Genomic DNA, 15,276 nt, shown 5'->3' with positions numbered 1-15,276 from the left:
CCAAAATAGCCCCTGTGATAGGCGCTGCCATCTTGCGATGGTGACGTCATACGGAGCCAGAGTCTGCACAGTAGAGATCGGCGAGTGAAGCGGCCGTAGCCACTTCCACTAACCAAAACACACACTTAACTTACCGAAAAAACAGCAAGGATCCCGCACGCCGGCGTGTTTAACAGCAGAACAGCTTCTCTGTGTTGGTCTGAGGTTAACGTTCACAGGTATGGAAACTTCAATGACTGCAGCGACTGTTTTAGTTACGTTTCCACTCGTGGATCGTCCTCTTCTCTGCGCACCCGGAACTGATCGGCTGCAGGAGCCGAATTTGTCAACAGAGCTGTCAATCATCATTTTGACAGCATCAAATAACTAATTAAAAATAAACTTGTCGAAAAATGAACACTTGGACGTAAATCAGCATGATAATAACTAACTATAGTGACAGAAACCATGTTTGAGAAAAATGTATTGGGCGTGTATTTTGATTTTATAGTTTGACTCATGTCCCATCTGTTAACATGGAGGAGGCGGGCTTTATGACCTATACTGCAGCCAATCAGCAGGGGGCGATAGAGAGGGTTTGGCTTCACTTTTAGGGAGCTGTCATGTCGTCCACCTTTTTATACAGTCTATGATTCATACCCGATGGCTATGCCACCGGGAGCAATTTGGGGTTCAGTGTCTTGCCCAAGGACACTTCGACATGTGACTGCAGCAGTCAGGGATCGAACCCCCAACCTTCCAATTGAGAGACGACGACTCAACCACTGAGCCACAGCTGCAATAGTTCAAACTTAGACTCATGCTGTAAACCTGTAACACCTCTTAAATTCTTGTCAGTGCATCAAATCTCTGCAGGGAGGAAGTTTCTATTTCTACTTTTTTGAGCTTCTGTTTTGTTCTCCATCAATGTGGATAATCAACGATGTAGGTGAAGGTGGAGGTGAACTGATTCAGAGGAGGGTAATGTTGTGAACCATTTATCTGTCACAGAAGAAGAAGCGTCTGTAGGACAACAATTATTATTCTTCATCTTTTTTTTTAAGCCAATGATTGCTCTCACAGCTGATAGGGCGATTAAAACAGGAGTTTTAAACCCATCACATGTCTTTCTCTTCCAGATACTCTGTCACGCTCGGCCTGTGTTATCACAGGTGGATCTGCACAAGCTGTGACGCTGGCTGATGCACTCCAGAAGGCTGTTGGAGCTCTCGACATGGTGAGAGTGCGACAGTTACAGCAGATTAACATATTGGTTTTGTCGATGACAGCTTTTTTGATCCCATGAGTTCTCCATTTCTATTTTCCTTTATCTTCCCCACCATCCTTTTACCTCAAATCCCCCCACAAGCTCGATGTGAGCTCCGCCTGGGTGGCCCTGCTGCTGAAACTTACCATCTGTGGTCAGGCCTCCGATCGAGCCTGTCTGGGACATCCACTCTTTGCAGCTTTCCTCCTCCTCATTTTATCCCTCCATCCCGACCTCCAACTCTCACTCCCCTGCATGCAGGAGAGCAGATGGCAGTCGTATTTTCTGCACTGTGGGAGTTTGCCTGATTAATTGAGTGTCTGGTGATGGGTTCTTACCTCCTCCTTCTCATCCTCCTACCACTTCTGCTCTGTCAGAGCTGACAAGCTCCCAGTTTCCACCACAGTTCAAATCCCTCTCTTTCACTCTCGATCTTCTTTTGGGCACATCAAATTCCTACGCAGCAAACCTCCTCCATTTCATTTGTAAAATTGTTCCTAATCGACAATGGAAAACAATATCCATATGCAAAATATGTACGTGAGTGACAGACTGAGATATTCAGTGAGACGGCACAGACCACAGAGAAGCTCCATATGTGAATGTCTCTCTTTTCCCTCAACAACTGTTGGGTTTCCTGAGAGCAAGCCGCACAACCACTAACTCATGCAAGCTATCGTCTTCTAACTGTAAGGGAAATGATCTTTGTCTGCCTGTCTGTCTGTCTGCCTGTCTGTACGTACGTATGTCTGTATTATGTGTGGACTTTGCAGATCTCGGGCGTGGTTCATCCAACTGTCTTCACGTGTGAGGTGTATTGCTGAAGGTCCAAAGGAGTGTAGTTTTGAGTAAGAAGCTGTTTGTAAGAACAGTTTGGACAGTACTAGCGATTGACCTGCTCTAACAGGCACCCTCTCCAAAAAGGCACAACCCGACAGCTCTGCATCAGGCCGCTCTGAAAGAACACGGCACTGGTTCTTTTAAAAGACGGGAGGAGGGGGCGCTGGTTCAGCTCGGTGGGTAGAGCAGGCCCCCCATGTATAGAGGCTACAGTCCTCCATGCAGTGACCGCCGGCTCGACTCCCGCCCTCGGCCCTTTGCTGCACGTCATCCCCTGCTCTCTTCTCCACATATTTCCTGTCTCTTTTCAGCTGTCCTGTCAAATAAAGGCAAAATTTGCCAAAAATAATCTTTAAAAAATGGAGGAAGCAGAATTGTTGACACAGACTTGAGACTGTTGGACTATCAGAAAGAACAGTGTTGGTGCTGTTTGAGCTCTGAGCCCAATTTTGAGTGTCGACTTTGGAGTTCTTGCTCATTTAAAGAGTTTATATGTGGATAACTGAAGGATTTGAGTGGTTATTGGTGATTTTAAGTGTCCACTTTGGTGTTCTTAATAATTGGAAGAGTTGATATTGGTAGTGCTGATGATTTGGAGTGTTTATATTTGGGTTATTGTTCATTTGGAGTGTTCACTTTGGGGTTTGTGATCATTTAGAGACTTTATATTTAGATAACTGATTCTTGATAATGTGGAGAGTTTATTTAAAGAGGATTTTGAGTTTGATATTGGACATTTTTAAGATTTGAAGTGGTCAGATTTGGGTGATTACTTATTTTATGTGGCGATGCTGGGGTGGGATTTGGAGCGCTATAATGGGGTTATAAATAATTTAGTGTGTTTATAAATTGTGTTATTAGATTTATATTTATATTACAGTTATTCATGTTTTGGTGTGTTGGTATCAGGGTTGTTGATAGTTTCATTTGTTGACATCCAAAGTTTGGAGTGTAATAACAATGTAAAGCAGTCCTGGGGACAGAACAGAGTTTAGTTTAATTTGATCAGCTTTACCAAACGTTAATGTCTTCATGATATTGTATCGCTCCCTATGTGCTTATATTTCATGCCCATCACCTCGTATGGATCTCCAGGGCAGAGACCCAGGCTGACAAATCGCCCACACATGGCTTCATTTATAGAAACGTGTTTCCTGGTTCATCCTGATGTGTGTGTGTGTGTGTGCCCTAAGTGTACCTGTTGACAGTGGAAAGGGGCGACAGAGCACGCCCGCATTACGTGTTTCCATGTCCCACTGTGATCCAGACAGTCCATCCTCCTTTAAACTCGCTCCAAGTCCTTCATCAGCCGGTGTCAAACCAGCGGATCTCGCTGTCCGGTGCTGGACCGGGCCCCAAAGACGGATTGGGGTCGGTGTCTGTCTCTTCTGAGCGGCTGATTGGAGCCGTTCCCGTCCGTGCTCAGGTGGCCGGTGGGGCTGTGCTTTTCCGGTGCGCGTGTTCGGAACAAGATACATCCTTTTCAGGGAGTTTGGGAAGGGAGGAAGAATGGAGGGGGAGATGAAAGGCGGGCTGGAAGAAGCAGAAGTTGAAGAATTACCTTTGTCCCAGTGCCATTATGTGAATCTAATACAGGGATAAGCAAGGTTTGGCCGCCCAAGCTCAGCAGAAGTGTGTGTGTGTGTGTGTGTGTGTGTGTGCGCAGGTGGAGGATTTGGCAGCGTGTGCGAGTGAGAGGAAGACACTGTGATTAAGGGATTCTCTCAGCAGGATGTTATCTCAGAGATGCATTTGATGCAGCTTAAATCCGGGCTTATGAAGAAAACGGAAAAGTTCAGTTGATATGAAATATATACAAAATTAATCTCCTAAAAATACCGCAGACCGGTAGGAAGTCGTTTTTAACCTTTATTTATCCAGGGAAGCTTTAGGAACGTCCTGTTCACAGTCACACAGTTACTCACAGTCGCACCGAGAAGCTGAGTTTTAACCAGTTTATCTTTTGGCCACTGAACATCGTCATTAGCCTGAGTGGGTTGAAGGGTCCGGCTTAAGATTTTTTCAGGTATTTTGCCAGTATAAAAAAATCTGTATGGTTAACTTGGCTTAGAATATAAGATAGTCTTGACTAGGGATGCAAGATATTATCGGCACGTTATCGGTATCGGCCGATATTGGCTTGAAAAATGAACTATGAGACATCGGCCAACACGCCGATATCCGCCGATTTAATTAACCGATAAAATAATGGGCTGCTGCATACTTGATTAAATGCCCGACCTCGGCGCAATATCCCCGGCGCGAAGAAGACCTGCGCGGTGCAGCGTGATGACGTCACGTGTGTCTACCTGCAGCATGAGATAGTTAGAAGCCAAAATGTCCGTGGTGTGGAAGTTTTTCAAAGTGTCCGAAATAGACAGCAAAACTGGTATTTGCAATGACTGCTCAGCTTCGGTGATGCGAGGAGGAGCCAAGGCAAAGTCTTTCAACACTACAAACTTGATTAACCATCTCAAGACCCGTCACCCCGACCGTTGTAACAAATGTGATAAGAGTATCACCATTATACTGTACGCTAATTCCAATACAGAAGAGAGTTGATGATCTCTGCAATTAGGTGTGCGGGATAAAAATATCGGCATCGGTAATCGGCTAAATGAGTTGTAAAATATCGGCATATTGTATATCGCCAAAAAATCCAATATCGTGCATCCCTAGTCTTGACAAATACTCGTTGCAGCAGTTTTTAACAAAAGAGGTTCAGCAGAGGTGCAATTTGAAAAAAAATAGGGTTCTTTGCTGAATCTTTAATAAAGACAGAAAGAGAGAGGTGTACCAAATGTAACAGATCTTTTTGTGCTACACACGGTGCACACATCTGTATAGAAATGAAAACCTCATTTTCCTGTCCAAAAGTTCCCCCCGTGTTGAATCAGTTTTTTCCCTCCATCACTGTTCTACTCTCCTCTTCTGTTACATAATCATGAGCTGTCAATTATTCCAACATTTGTCTGCAGTGAATTTGGATCAAAGGCAAATCCCAGACATGTTTTATAGGAATCTAAATACATAACGATGCATAAAAACAGGCCAAATCACCGCCTCTGAATTCTCCCACATATCACTAACGCTTTTATCTTGATGTATGATAATATTCATTTATTCAGCCAGGATCAAAGACGACCCTCTGCCTCATGAATCAACTTCGTGAAGGTTTATAGTCAACCTAGAGAGAGCTATGCGTACTGTTGAGCAAACACCACACTTTAATAAAAGCTTTTAGTCTTTCAGCAACCGAGAGTTCAGGCTTGACCTTTAAATGTGGTAAATAGACGGTGATGCATTTACACCAGCAGCAGCTTTCCCATCTTGATGTCGCCACATGCTCGGATATTCAATAAAGTAAAAACTGTAGTTGAGACATTAAAATTTCCACATAAGCTTCAATCTGGCCCTTGACTTGTTTCATTCTCGTCTCTCTTTTTGTTTAAATCTGTCTCTATGAATGGACTGTGTGGAGTAAGGTTTTGTTGCTTTGTGATTACAAGATAATATGTCAGTTGTGTGTAACGGCTTTATTTCACTGCCTCTAAGTTGACGAACACCCAGAATATTGCAGCCTTTAAAGGTATAATAAGTAGGATTTTTCCTTTTTTGTCAACAACACTTTCAAACTGGGCCCCTCCTCCTGAGCTCTTCGTCACCAGACGCTCACTCTCACTCTCTCGTGCGAGAATATGCCCACCCCACCGAGCTTACACTGACAGCATCACGGTTACCTTTGCGGTAGCATGCTATGCTATAGGCTGTGATTGGCTCAGGGAACCACAACAGCGCCCCTCCTGAAAACGTCCCGTGCAAAGCAAAACAACAGAGTAGATGCAGAGGGAAGGGTCTCACAAGGGTCTGCACACACACTCACCAACACACACGTATAGGCCCATAAGTGATGATTTATATTATATTTGTAAAAGTCTGTATTTTATTGTTCTAGGACAATCCTACTTATTATACCTTTAACTGTATTAATGTCATTTGTTGTGTCATGTTCACATTAGACCCATCCTCACTTAAATGACTAGAATACGCTCTCTTCCTTAACGCCTTTAAAATCCATTTAATCATTAGCTCGCTGCTGTGCTGGGCTCTGAATCTTTGTTTTTCCCGTGTCCACAGAGCCGTTAGATCTTCGAGTCTCCGTGCCTCCTTGGCTCTCCAGGCCATGCCTAAATTTAAATAAACATTCCTACTCTGGGATTTCATGCCCAACCTGGTTTAGATCACGTCACATTTCTTAAACCCTGCAAATCTACATTTCAGACTGAAATGATTTTCCTCCTGAAGCCACGGGCGGTTATCTTTCAGGACCAATTAACCCTCCGACATATGTTTCCCATATCCATTTCACATTCCCAATTACTTTCTGTTATTTTAATGTGTACAACAACTGTGTGTCAGACTCTGGATGTTTATTTCTGTGTTTACTTCCTGCGTGTGTGAAATTGTAGTACCAGGCTGCAATTAGAGGCACAACAACAGAGATGAATGTTAAACGGACACGGTGGATACACTGTGCTATCCAGTTGCCTCATGTCACTCACACGCCGAGCCCTGAAACTGAACGGAAAGACCGGGACCGAAATGTCCCGTTTCTCTGAGCAAAAAAGCTTTTACGATTCCTGGCTGGAGTCGGCCTTTGACTCAATTTGCAGCGTAATGAAATTTAAGTTGGCTCGTGTCTGATTGCTGTCCCGGGATTTTGCATGTGACAGAATTTTCCTGCCGGTTCAGAAGTATAAAGAAGCCCAAAAAACATCTCTTCCATTTGTTGTAATAAGCTTCTGATTACAGTTGATGGAAATGAGCCATTCAGTTTTGTATTCACTGAGTTTATTTAGTGTTCTTTTAATCCGTAAAATCTTTCATGGCAGGAATACAGGTGGGTGCACTCGCACACCACATGATTGAAGAAGTGGCTGAAACGAAAACCAGACGGCTTCTGACCTTTGAGCGCTGCACTCAATCAGTCATTTGACTTAAGATGCATGAGGTCCCTGGTTCTGCAGCTCTTGCTTCAAGTGTTATCACTCAGGATCCTGTAACAAGCAGAATATTTACCATCAGGATATCTCTGCATCTCTGTCCTACAGGAGCTGGAGGTCGTCCCAGATCTGATGGGAGGAAACGCCGGCTCTCTGTTAAAGGAGTGGAACTTCATCCAGGTTTCTGTAAGTTCCCGTTTAAGCACCACTCCTCTGTGAACATGTCAGTGTAAATATTCATGAACTCTTCTGGCAAAATGAGTGTCTACATTTCCCACAAGCTCCTAGCTTACTTTTTATCTTGGTCATCAGGTAGAAGACTTCCATCTTTGCATAAAATATTCTTATCTAGTTTTCATTTCCTTGCTCTCCAGGTCAATCGCTCTTCCCTCTCTGAGGTGGAGGCCTTACTGAGGGATTTGGATGCAGCAAATCGGGCTCTACTCCACCCGGTGGTCGTCATTTGGGTGAGTCCACACACACAGATACTGTAGCCACTGCTTACAAAAGCTTCTTGAAGCTATATGTATGCACAGCAGTGTTTTGAGCTACCATAAAATCTGGAATATAAGTCGCACCGAAATATAAGTCACAATTTTTTTGGGGTATCCCAGAGGGAAAAAGGTTTTCTAAAGCTATTTATTAATAAAAAATGTGTATACAAGTTATTTCAATTTATTTTCATTTAAAACACTTTTAAATTACAGCCTACCATCTGTTTCGCCATGTCCAGTTTGCAATCCCGTCTATTTTTGTGAGGGTGGCCGCTGCAATGTTGATCATGATGGTGCGTGTCCGTGACGAAGCGTTAGCAACAATCAAGTTAGTTTTCCTCGCTTAAAACAGTGAGGAAAACAGCACTGCGGCATGTTGTAAACAGGAGACGTTGTAGCGGCTCGGACCTGGAAACAGTTTAATGCGGAGATGGAGTCGTCCAGGAGTCGCCACTTAACAACTGGATAGCGCCATCGTCTGGGTAAAATACCCTAACATAATACCTCTCTGCATTTTATACGTATATATTGGTCACTCCAGTATAAAGGACGGCGCCGACTTTTTAGATGAACAAAAATGTATTAAAAGTGCTTCTTATCCACCGAGTGTTTCGGTAAATGTGAGTGTGCTTTCACGCTCACAACGAAAATGCTAATATGCTTATTTAATGCAGGTCTAATATGTACTGCTTTGACCATCGAGGAAGCTAACATTCGCTAACACAAAGAACAGCTGAGGCTGATGGGAATGTTTTTAGCACTGGAGTATGAAGTATTGGAAATATAAAAATTCTGACCTGATTATGGACCGAGAGGAAAAGCTAAGGGAAAACCTAAGTGATAGAAATTCCCCCTGACAGGGACGCGAATATCTGCACAAAACGTCACGGCAGGCCGTCCAAATGTTGGCTTCACTGAAAACCGCACAATGAACCTCGTGGTGCCTTCAGATAAAAAGTCAGGGCATTGCCAAAGTCAGTATAATACATCATTGAGGGATCGGGAAAGTCTGTACCATCTTGGCAAAACCATCCAATTAAACATTTTAGTGTGTACCAAAGTCATGATTATGGTGATGTAATAGCTTAAAAGCTGCCTTAGCTTTAACTAATTTCTCCTGCACTCCTCAGCCGGCAGAGCTTTTCACTCCTGCCGTGCGGTGAGTGTTCTTGTTGCTGTCTGAAGGAGAAGAAGTAGAGAGATACAGGAGCTATTCTGCATTAACTGCACATAAACTCTGGCATGCAAAGTTAGGAGGAGGGAGAAAATAGTTTCTTGAGCGCTGCCTTCAACTTATCTAAACTCAGACCTGCCAACAGAACCTGGAAAGCCTGCTAATGCTCCTGTAAGGTGTGTTTCAACTGAAAATAAGCCCCCCCAAACTCCAGATAATAAGTGCACATGTCACTCAGCTTACTCCATTAGACCACTACCTTGATTTGTGTGAGATACGCTTCACTTTCAATAAAATCAAAGTCTAAAAACACCAGATTTCATCAGTATCTGTCACGCCACAACTAAAGCAGCTCTTCTTTTTTTATCAGTTGAAATGTAAGAGATGATTATTTAATATTTATGCAGCAGAAACGGTTGTGTCTTCTTCATAAGGCCCCACCCTAAGGCGGCTCTATGGCGCTAACAGCTATCCACAATCTGACCCAGCAATAACCACCTGAAACACCTTAAAACACTCAAACACGTGGGATTTATTTCAGGTCAGTCAAACAATAACTGAAGTCAAGTGGAAATCAACCAAAACACAACAACACAGAATCCCTGCTGAGAGGCAGAGCAGCAGTCCTCATTCATGAAGCCTCTGCTCGGTTGCAGTGCTGGTGTCTTAAACTCTTTTCCCACTGGTCAAAAAACCCGCAAACACTCGGCTTTTTTGCTTAATGGGAAAGGTTACAATCGGCATTCAGACCCAGGTCAAATGACTCTGCTCTAGACCCGGGTAATTATCTCCTCGGGTCTGATCGGCATTGATGGGAACACAAAGCCTGTGTTGACACGCTAATCTCCGCCCCCTTCCTGGAGCGATGCTTTGCTCGGTTGGTGACTCCTCGTCATCTCAGCTTCAAATTCCGCCCGTCTTCGTCTGAGCAGCGCTCGAACATCGTTCCAAATTTTGTAATAGATACAATAAAGACCACCGTAACATCTTCACTGTTTACTAACCCTCCCTCCTGTGCGATTGTGACGTCAGACGGGGACGCAGCAGAAACGAGACCGAAAGCAGGATACTTCACTGGCAATGGGAAAAGAGACAATCGGCATCTATAAGCGGGTCTTCACGGGGCTGAAAAACCTGCGTCAGCGTGTCTAATGCTGGTGGTAAAGGGGTATTAAATACTATTTCAGGACAGGTGCGCCTCAATCAGATTCACATGCAGGGTGGAGACGACAGAAGAGGAAAAAAGACAAATAGAGCAGGGAAACATACAGCTGTAACAGTCATAACCACAGTAATTAGCCGCACTACTGTTGTAGTGCTACCATGTACAGACAAAGACAAGAGGTGTACCTTCACTTAGAGATAAACAGCATCAATACAAAGCTCCTGCCTACAGTGCTGATCTGTCGAGCTCAGGTTTGTTGTCTCTGCCTTCTCTATTATTGCAAACTAGCAACAAAATTGCACTTTAGTAGTCAGAAAGGCATCCCAAATTATGATTATTGCTGGCTCAGTTTTCAACCATATTTATCTAAACCAAAGTAAAAATGCAGCGGACCTTGTGACTCCTTAAAATCTGCTCAGAAGTCAGTCAGTGCATACGAGCTCCTGTAGGTCTGTGTGCTCATGTCTCAGTATCATTTCCCACACTTTGAATGAACTTTTCTTTACATGTAGTTGAATACAGACATCTGGCGCAGGACGGATACAGTTTCTTCGAGGTACATGTACTGCACGACAAGCCAACCCTTTTTTTTTTTCCCCGCTTGTAAAAACGTCACCTGTAGTCCACCTTGGGTCCCTTGATGAGCTCTGTAGCTGTTTGGAAACCCTACACCTCCCAGGGGAGCGCTGCGGCTCGACCTCGCTCCCCGTTCAAACAGCGACGTCCGCCTCAAACAGAGCAACGCTGTCCTGAGCGCTCGCAGAGAGAAAAACCTAAAACAAACTGATCAAAATCTGCTCCGAGAAACGTTTAAATATTTGTGGAAAATTCCTGTTTACCCTCTTTTAGTTTGGACCTCTTCAACTAACACACGGATCAAGTGCCAAAGCAATGGCACGTAATGAGAAAGAAGTAAACCTACAGAGGCCGACAAGTCTCAATCAGTGCAGATGTCACGCAGCATTACTGCACTGCAGTTTTCAATAAAGACTGGAGCGCACACACACACACACACACACACACACGCACGCGCTCATACATGTAAACACAGTCTGAGGCTGGGCTTTAGAGGGATTGACTCCCTGCCACACCAAAATTAAACCAGGTTCCCACAGCTCCCACTGTCAACATGTGTTACTCTCTGCTGTTTCATCTATTTTTCTACTATCCACTCCAATCTGTTCTTTTTTTTTATTGTACATTTTTCTAATCTGCCCTATTACATTCTATTTCTTTCTATTCTGCTGCATTATATTATTCCACTCCACGCTCTTCTGTGCTTTTCTATTTTCTTCTGTGCTCTACGACTCTGATCAACTCTACTATACTCTATTATATGGAAATACTCTGTTCTATTTTGTTCTGTTCTTCTCGATTTAAAGATTCATTTAAATAAATGTCTGTTTCCTTTCCCGATATAACTCCCAGGTATTACAGAGGAAACATGGATGGGAGACAAATAAAAAGGGCGCCAGCAGCTAGTTACAGAGCATCGGCACGAAGGAGACTAAATGTAAAGACCTGATCCCCCATAGAGGGCACTTAATCATGTTTTACCAACCGTAAGGGCACCTGAGGGCACATCTGCAACATTGTTTCAAACATAGACGCACCAGGAGGAGAGGTCATCTATCTTACAATTGCTCTTAAAGGGACAGTACACAGTTTTTTAAGTGGGGGAGTTTAAAGTAATAACTCGAAGATTTTCATGTAAATAAATGTCTGTTAAGTCTCTATCTATCGCTGAATGAGGTAACACAATGGTGATTGAGCCTGTGGCCCACTGATGAAAGCCTTTACATTTCCAATATTACAGACTGGGTGTCTGTGGCGACTTTCATGGAAAGAAACACAAGTGGCGCCCAGTTAGTGACGTGTTTTCCATCGCCCAGCAGTGTTGCGAGTAAACAGTAATCTACCATGGCTGAACAAACAAAGAAAAGATGAATGACTACAGATACGACTTCAAAAATAAGTGAAAATCCAAAGAAAAGGAAACAAATTTGACGCTCAGATGAAGGCAACCAGACTAAAAAGGAAAGCAAGAGTTACAACCGGAGCCGACCGTTGACGTCACACATGCAGCACTGTCTGGATATCTGGGAAGTGTGCCCCCGCAGTTACCGTTTATCGCCAAAGAGAACGATTATCACTTTACTCCTGCTTCAGTCTATGTTTCTTTTAACTCTACTTGACTCTGCTCTGGTCCTCTTTACTCTATTAAACTCTTTTCTGCTCCATCCGTTTCTGTAGCACTGATTCAAGTTCAAACAAATCGTAAGAGCTGAAATAACTACTTGATTAAAGGCTAGTTTTTGTTGCTCTGACTAAAAAAGAAAAAGAATACAGTGCAATATAAATTAGAATATATATTATATAAGACATGTATGTGTATTAAAAGCTACTGTGTCTATGTAGTGTTATGCAAGGGGCATTCTGAAGAAGGAAAACCATCCGGTCCTTTAACAGATCACACAAAGTTTACTTCAATCTTCCCGTCGGACCAGATTTCATGGTCACGTTAGAATGTGTCTGAACTCGGCGCCTGCGTTTCACGGTTGTGAGTGATGATGGGATGATGAGTTCAGCGCCTGAGTTATCTTTTTGCCTTTCTTTCTCGGGGGGGTTGTTGTAAGATTACACACGTAGACCGTTATTTATAACAGGTTTGATCACATGGTAGTGATCAGTGGAGGGGTAATCGAGTTTGGCGTGTAGGTGGTAGCCTCGAGGGCAGGGAAGCAGACTGAAGGTCACCGTTTCAAACAGCCTGTGAAAATGAGGTGCTATGGCCCTGAGCGAGGTGTTCACAGAAAGAACCCCACGTTGCTGATATTACCACCGTATGTCTCATGTTAGGTATCATAAATCTGTCACTGATGTCTGAGGTTGTTATTTTTTAGCATATAATCACCACAGATAATGTGTTCTGATTGTCAGGTTAAGATATTGTTGAAGTTATGACAGTTTAAACACCATCACCCTCTGTTTTCATTGGTAACTGGGCCTCAGTATTAAAACCAATGACCACATTGATCATCTCATTACATTATCTGATCCCACAGAAGAGCTGCAGTTGCACGGTTTGCTGAAGAAGTTAATATTTTCCATGATAGAAAGCTCCATGAACATGCAGTGCATTGCAGCTTGGGGCTGTGTATCCACAGACCAGTCAGAGTAGACCCATGCTGATCCCTGTCCACCACCAAAAGTGCCTCCAATGGGCACATGAGCTTCAGATGCTTAGTGAAGTGGTGGGCCTCCACAAGCTTCGAGAGCTCTTCTGGACGGATGGATATTCTTCTCATTTGGTTAAGTCATTCAAAAATCAAAAACTCAATCAAAAAAGTAAACATGCAACTGTCCTTCAAAAAATGGGCCTGATGAAGTCGGTCACAGTGTTTCGGGTATTTTGCAATGTGAAATAAAGACTTTAATTCAACATAAATCCTACCTGCCTTGGATTTGTATCCCTCCAAAGAGCAACTATTTGATTACTACAAAGACCCAGCAGCACTTCTGCTCCTCTCTCTTCCCTCATTTGCTGTTTGATGATGCTGATGGACAGTGCTGTCCCACAAGTTGGTCCAAAATGTCCCACAGTTGCTCAACCTTGTTGAGATCTGGTGACTGTGAACACCATAGCGTATGATTCACATCCAAATTCTTTTGCCTGTGTAAGAAACATTGTCAATAGGGGGAGACACATTGGATCAGCTTACACATTTTTAATGATCAAATAAAGGAGACATCTCAGGTTTTGATTTTCATCGACACTTCCCTCTAAGTGGACCCAAACCATTCCAGCAAATGCCCCACATAGCACAACAGAACCACTAGATCTCCTCATTGTAGTGGTCAAACAGGGTAGGGTTTTCCCCTTAATGTCACCTGTCCAAACATAAAGATTGTTGCAGACCAAGACCTTCATATCAACGGTATTCCCTGATGGCAGTGGCCTCTTGCAGCAGGATAACTCGCCCCTCCAAAAGGCCAAAGTTGTTCAGGAGTGGTTTGAGGAAAATAAAGAGTTCACCTGACCTGGCCTCCAAATCCCCAGAATCTCAGTCCTGCATCTTTGGGATGTGCTGGAACAACAGGTCTGATCCATGGAGGCCCCACCTTGTAACTTACAAGACTTAACGGATCTGCTGTTAACGTCTTGGTGCCAGATTCCACAGGACACCTTCAGAGGTCTTGTGGAGTCCGTGCCTTGACTGATCAGATCAGGCACAAAGGGGGCTGCACAATATGAGGCAGGTGGTTTGAATGTTGTCCGTGAAAATGCAACAGCAAACTTCAGTTCTGTGTTGCAGTTTTATTTGTTTGGAGACCCCTATCTGACCTTCTTCTACGACCTGAAGAGCCACTTTATAACGACCAGGTTGTGCTTGACACCCGCTGCACCTGTAGTCTGAGGAAAACACCTTGTGCATTTCATTTTTGTCTATGAAGCTACTGACAGAGGAGAGAGTCTTCTTCTGCGGTGAATTTCTGGTTGGGCTCTATATAAGCCATCACTCTTTCATCATGAGGCTTGGACGCCATAAAACTTGACATTATTTCTGTTGTGTTGAGGTATTGAAAATAGACAGCCCAGTCTCACATCAAAATAGCTACGTTGGTCCACGCTGCAAAACGTTTTAGTTTCACAATAACGGCTCGAAAATTGTGTGATGCCTACGTTTTCTTCCCCTGTTCTCTTCTATGGGCCTGCGTCCCGTCACGTGACTAACAGGTTTCCCTTGGCTTCCAGAGGAAGCTGACATTTTCTGGGGTGACAGGGTCCCATCCCATGAACAACTAGACCGGTTTTTGGGGGTTCTGGGTCCACTGGAAGTCTCCGGGGGTATAGATGTATGTCTGATGCCTTTCTTATGTAATTCAATATCTTATAATCTTGAATAAAAAAGACAGTTTGGTCTACTATGTTTATAGCGTCGGCCATTAACTTTGATTGCATTTTTGCTTCAAAACCGGTATTGTATACGGTATAAAAAGTGATCTTGGTTTGTTTATGTTTTGGCGAAGCAATTGTGAACGGAACTTCTGGGTTTACCCAAATATCAGAGTCCATAGCAACCACCATAGCAACAGCAGAAAATTTTGCATTTCTACATTTCTCTGGCGAGAGCTGAAAGAATCTTCATAATAACTAACAAACTAAAGATCATATACGTCCAATGAGCGAAGATTGTGGAAAAAAAATGTACATTTAAAACCTAATCTTAACATATTACATTTTCCACTGAAAATAAAAGGAATGTCCGCCATTTTTTTTGTTTAAGCCAAGGGAAACCTGTTAGTCACATGACGGGACGCAGGCCCATAGAAGAGAATAAGGCAAACAAACG

The 15,276-nt window shown here is 43.5% G+C and overlaps 1 protein-coding gene across 1 annotated transcript in view; it reads left to right on the top strand.

The window, feature by feature from the left end:
* Positions 1–15,276, top strand: part of crppa (CDP-L-ribitol pyrophosphorylase A) — a 51,009-nt gene that overhangs the window by 13,598 nt on the left and 22,135 nt on the right. Inside the window, exons 6-8 of the mRNA XM_069656807.1 lie at positions 1,119–1,216; positions 7,198–7,275; positions 7,464–7,556. Of these exons, the coding sequence (XP_069512908.1) occupies positions 1,119–1,216; positions 7,198–7,275; positions 7,464–7,556 (269 nt within the window). The remainder of the gene's footprint in view (positions 1–1,118; positions 1,217–7,197; positions 7,276–7,463; positions 7,557–15,276) is intronic.

The sequence above is a fragment of the Semicossyphus pulcher genome, unplaced genomic scaffold, assembly GCF_022749685.1.
Source record: "Semicossyphus pulcher isolate SPU_LCO1_2020_fin unplaced genomic scaffold, fSemPul1.0.p SCAF_9, whole genome shotgun sequence".
NCBI classification, from domain to species: domain Eukaryota; kingdom Metazoa; phylum Chordata; class Actinopteri; order Labriformes; family Labridae; genus Semicossyphus; species Semicossyphus pulcher.
Note: the sequence above shows the minus strand (reverse complement) of the source record. Positions and strands in the feature narration are given on the sequence as shown.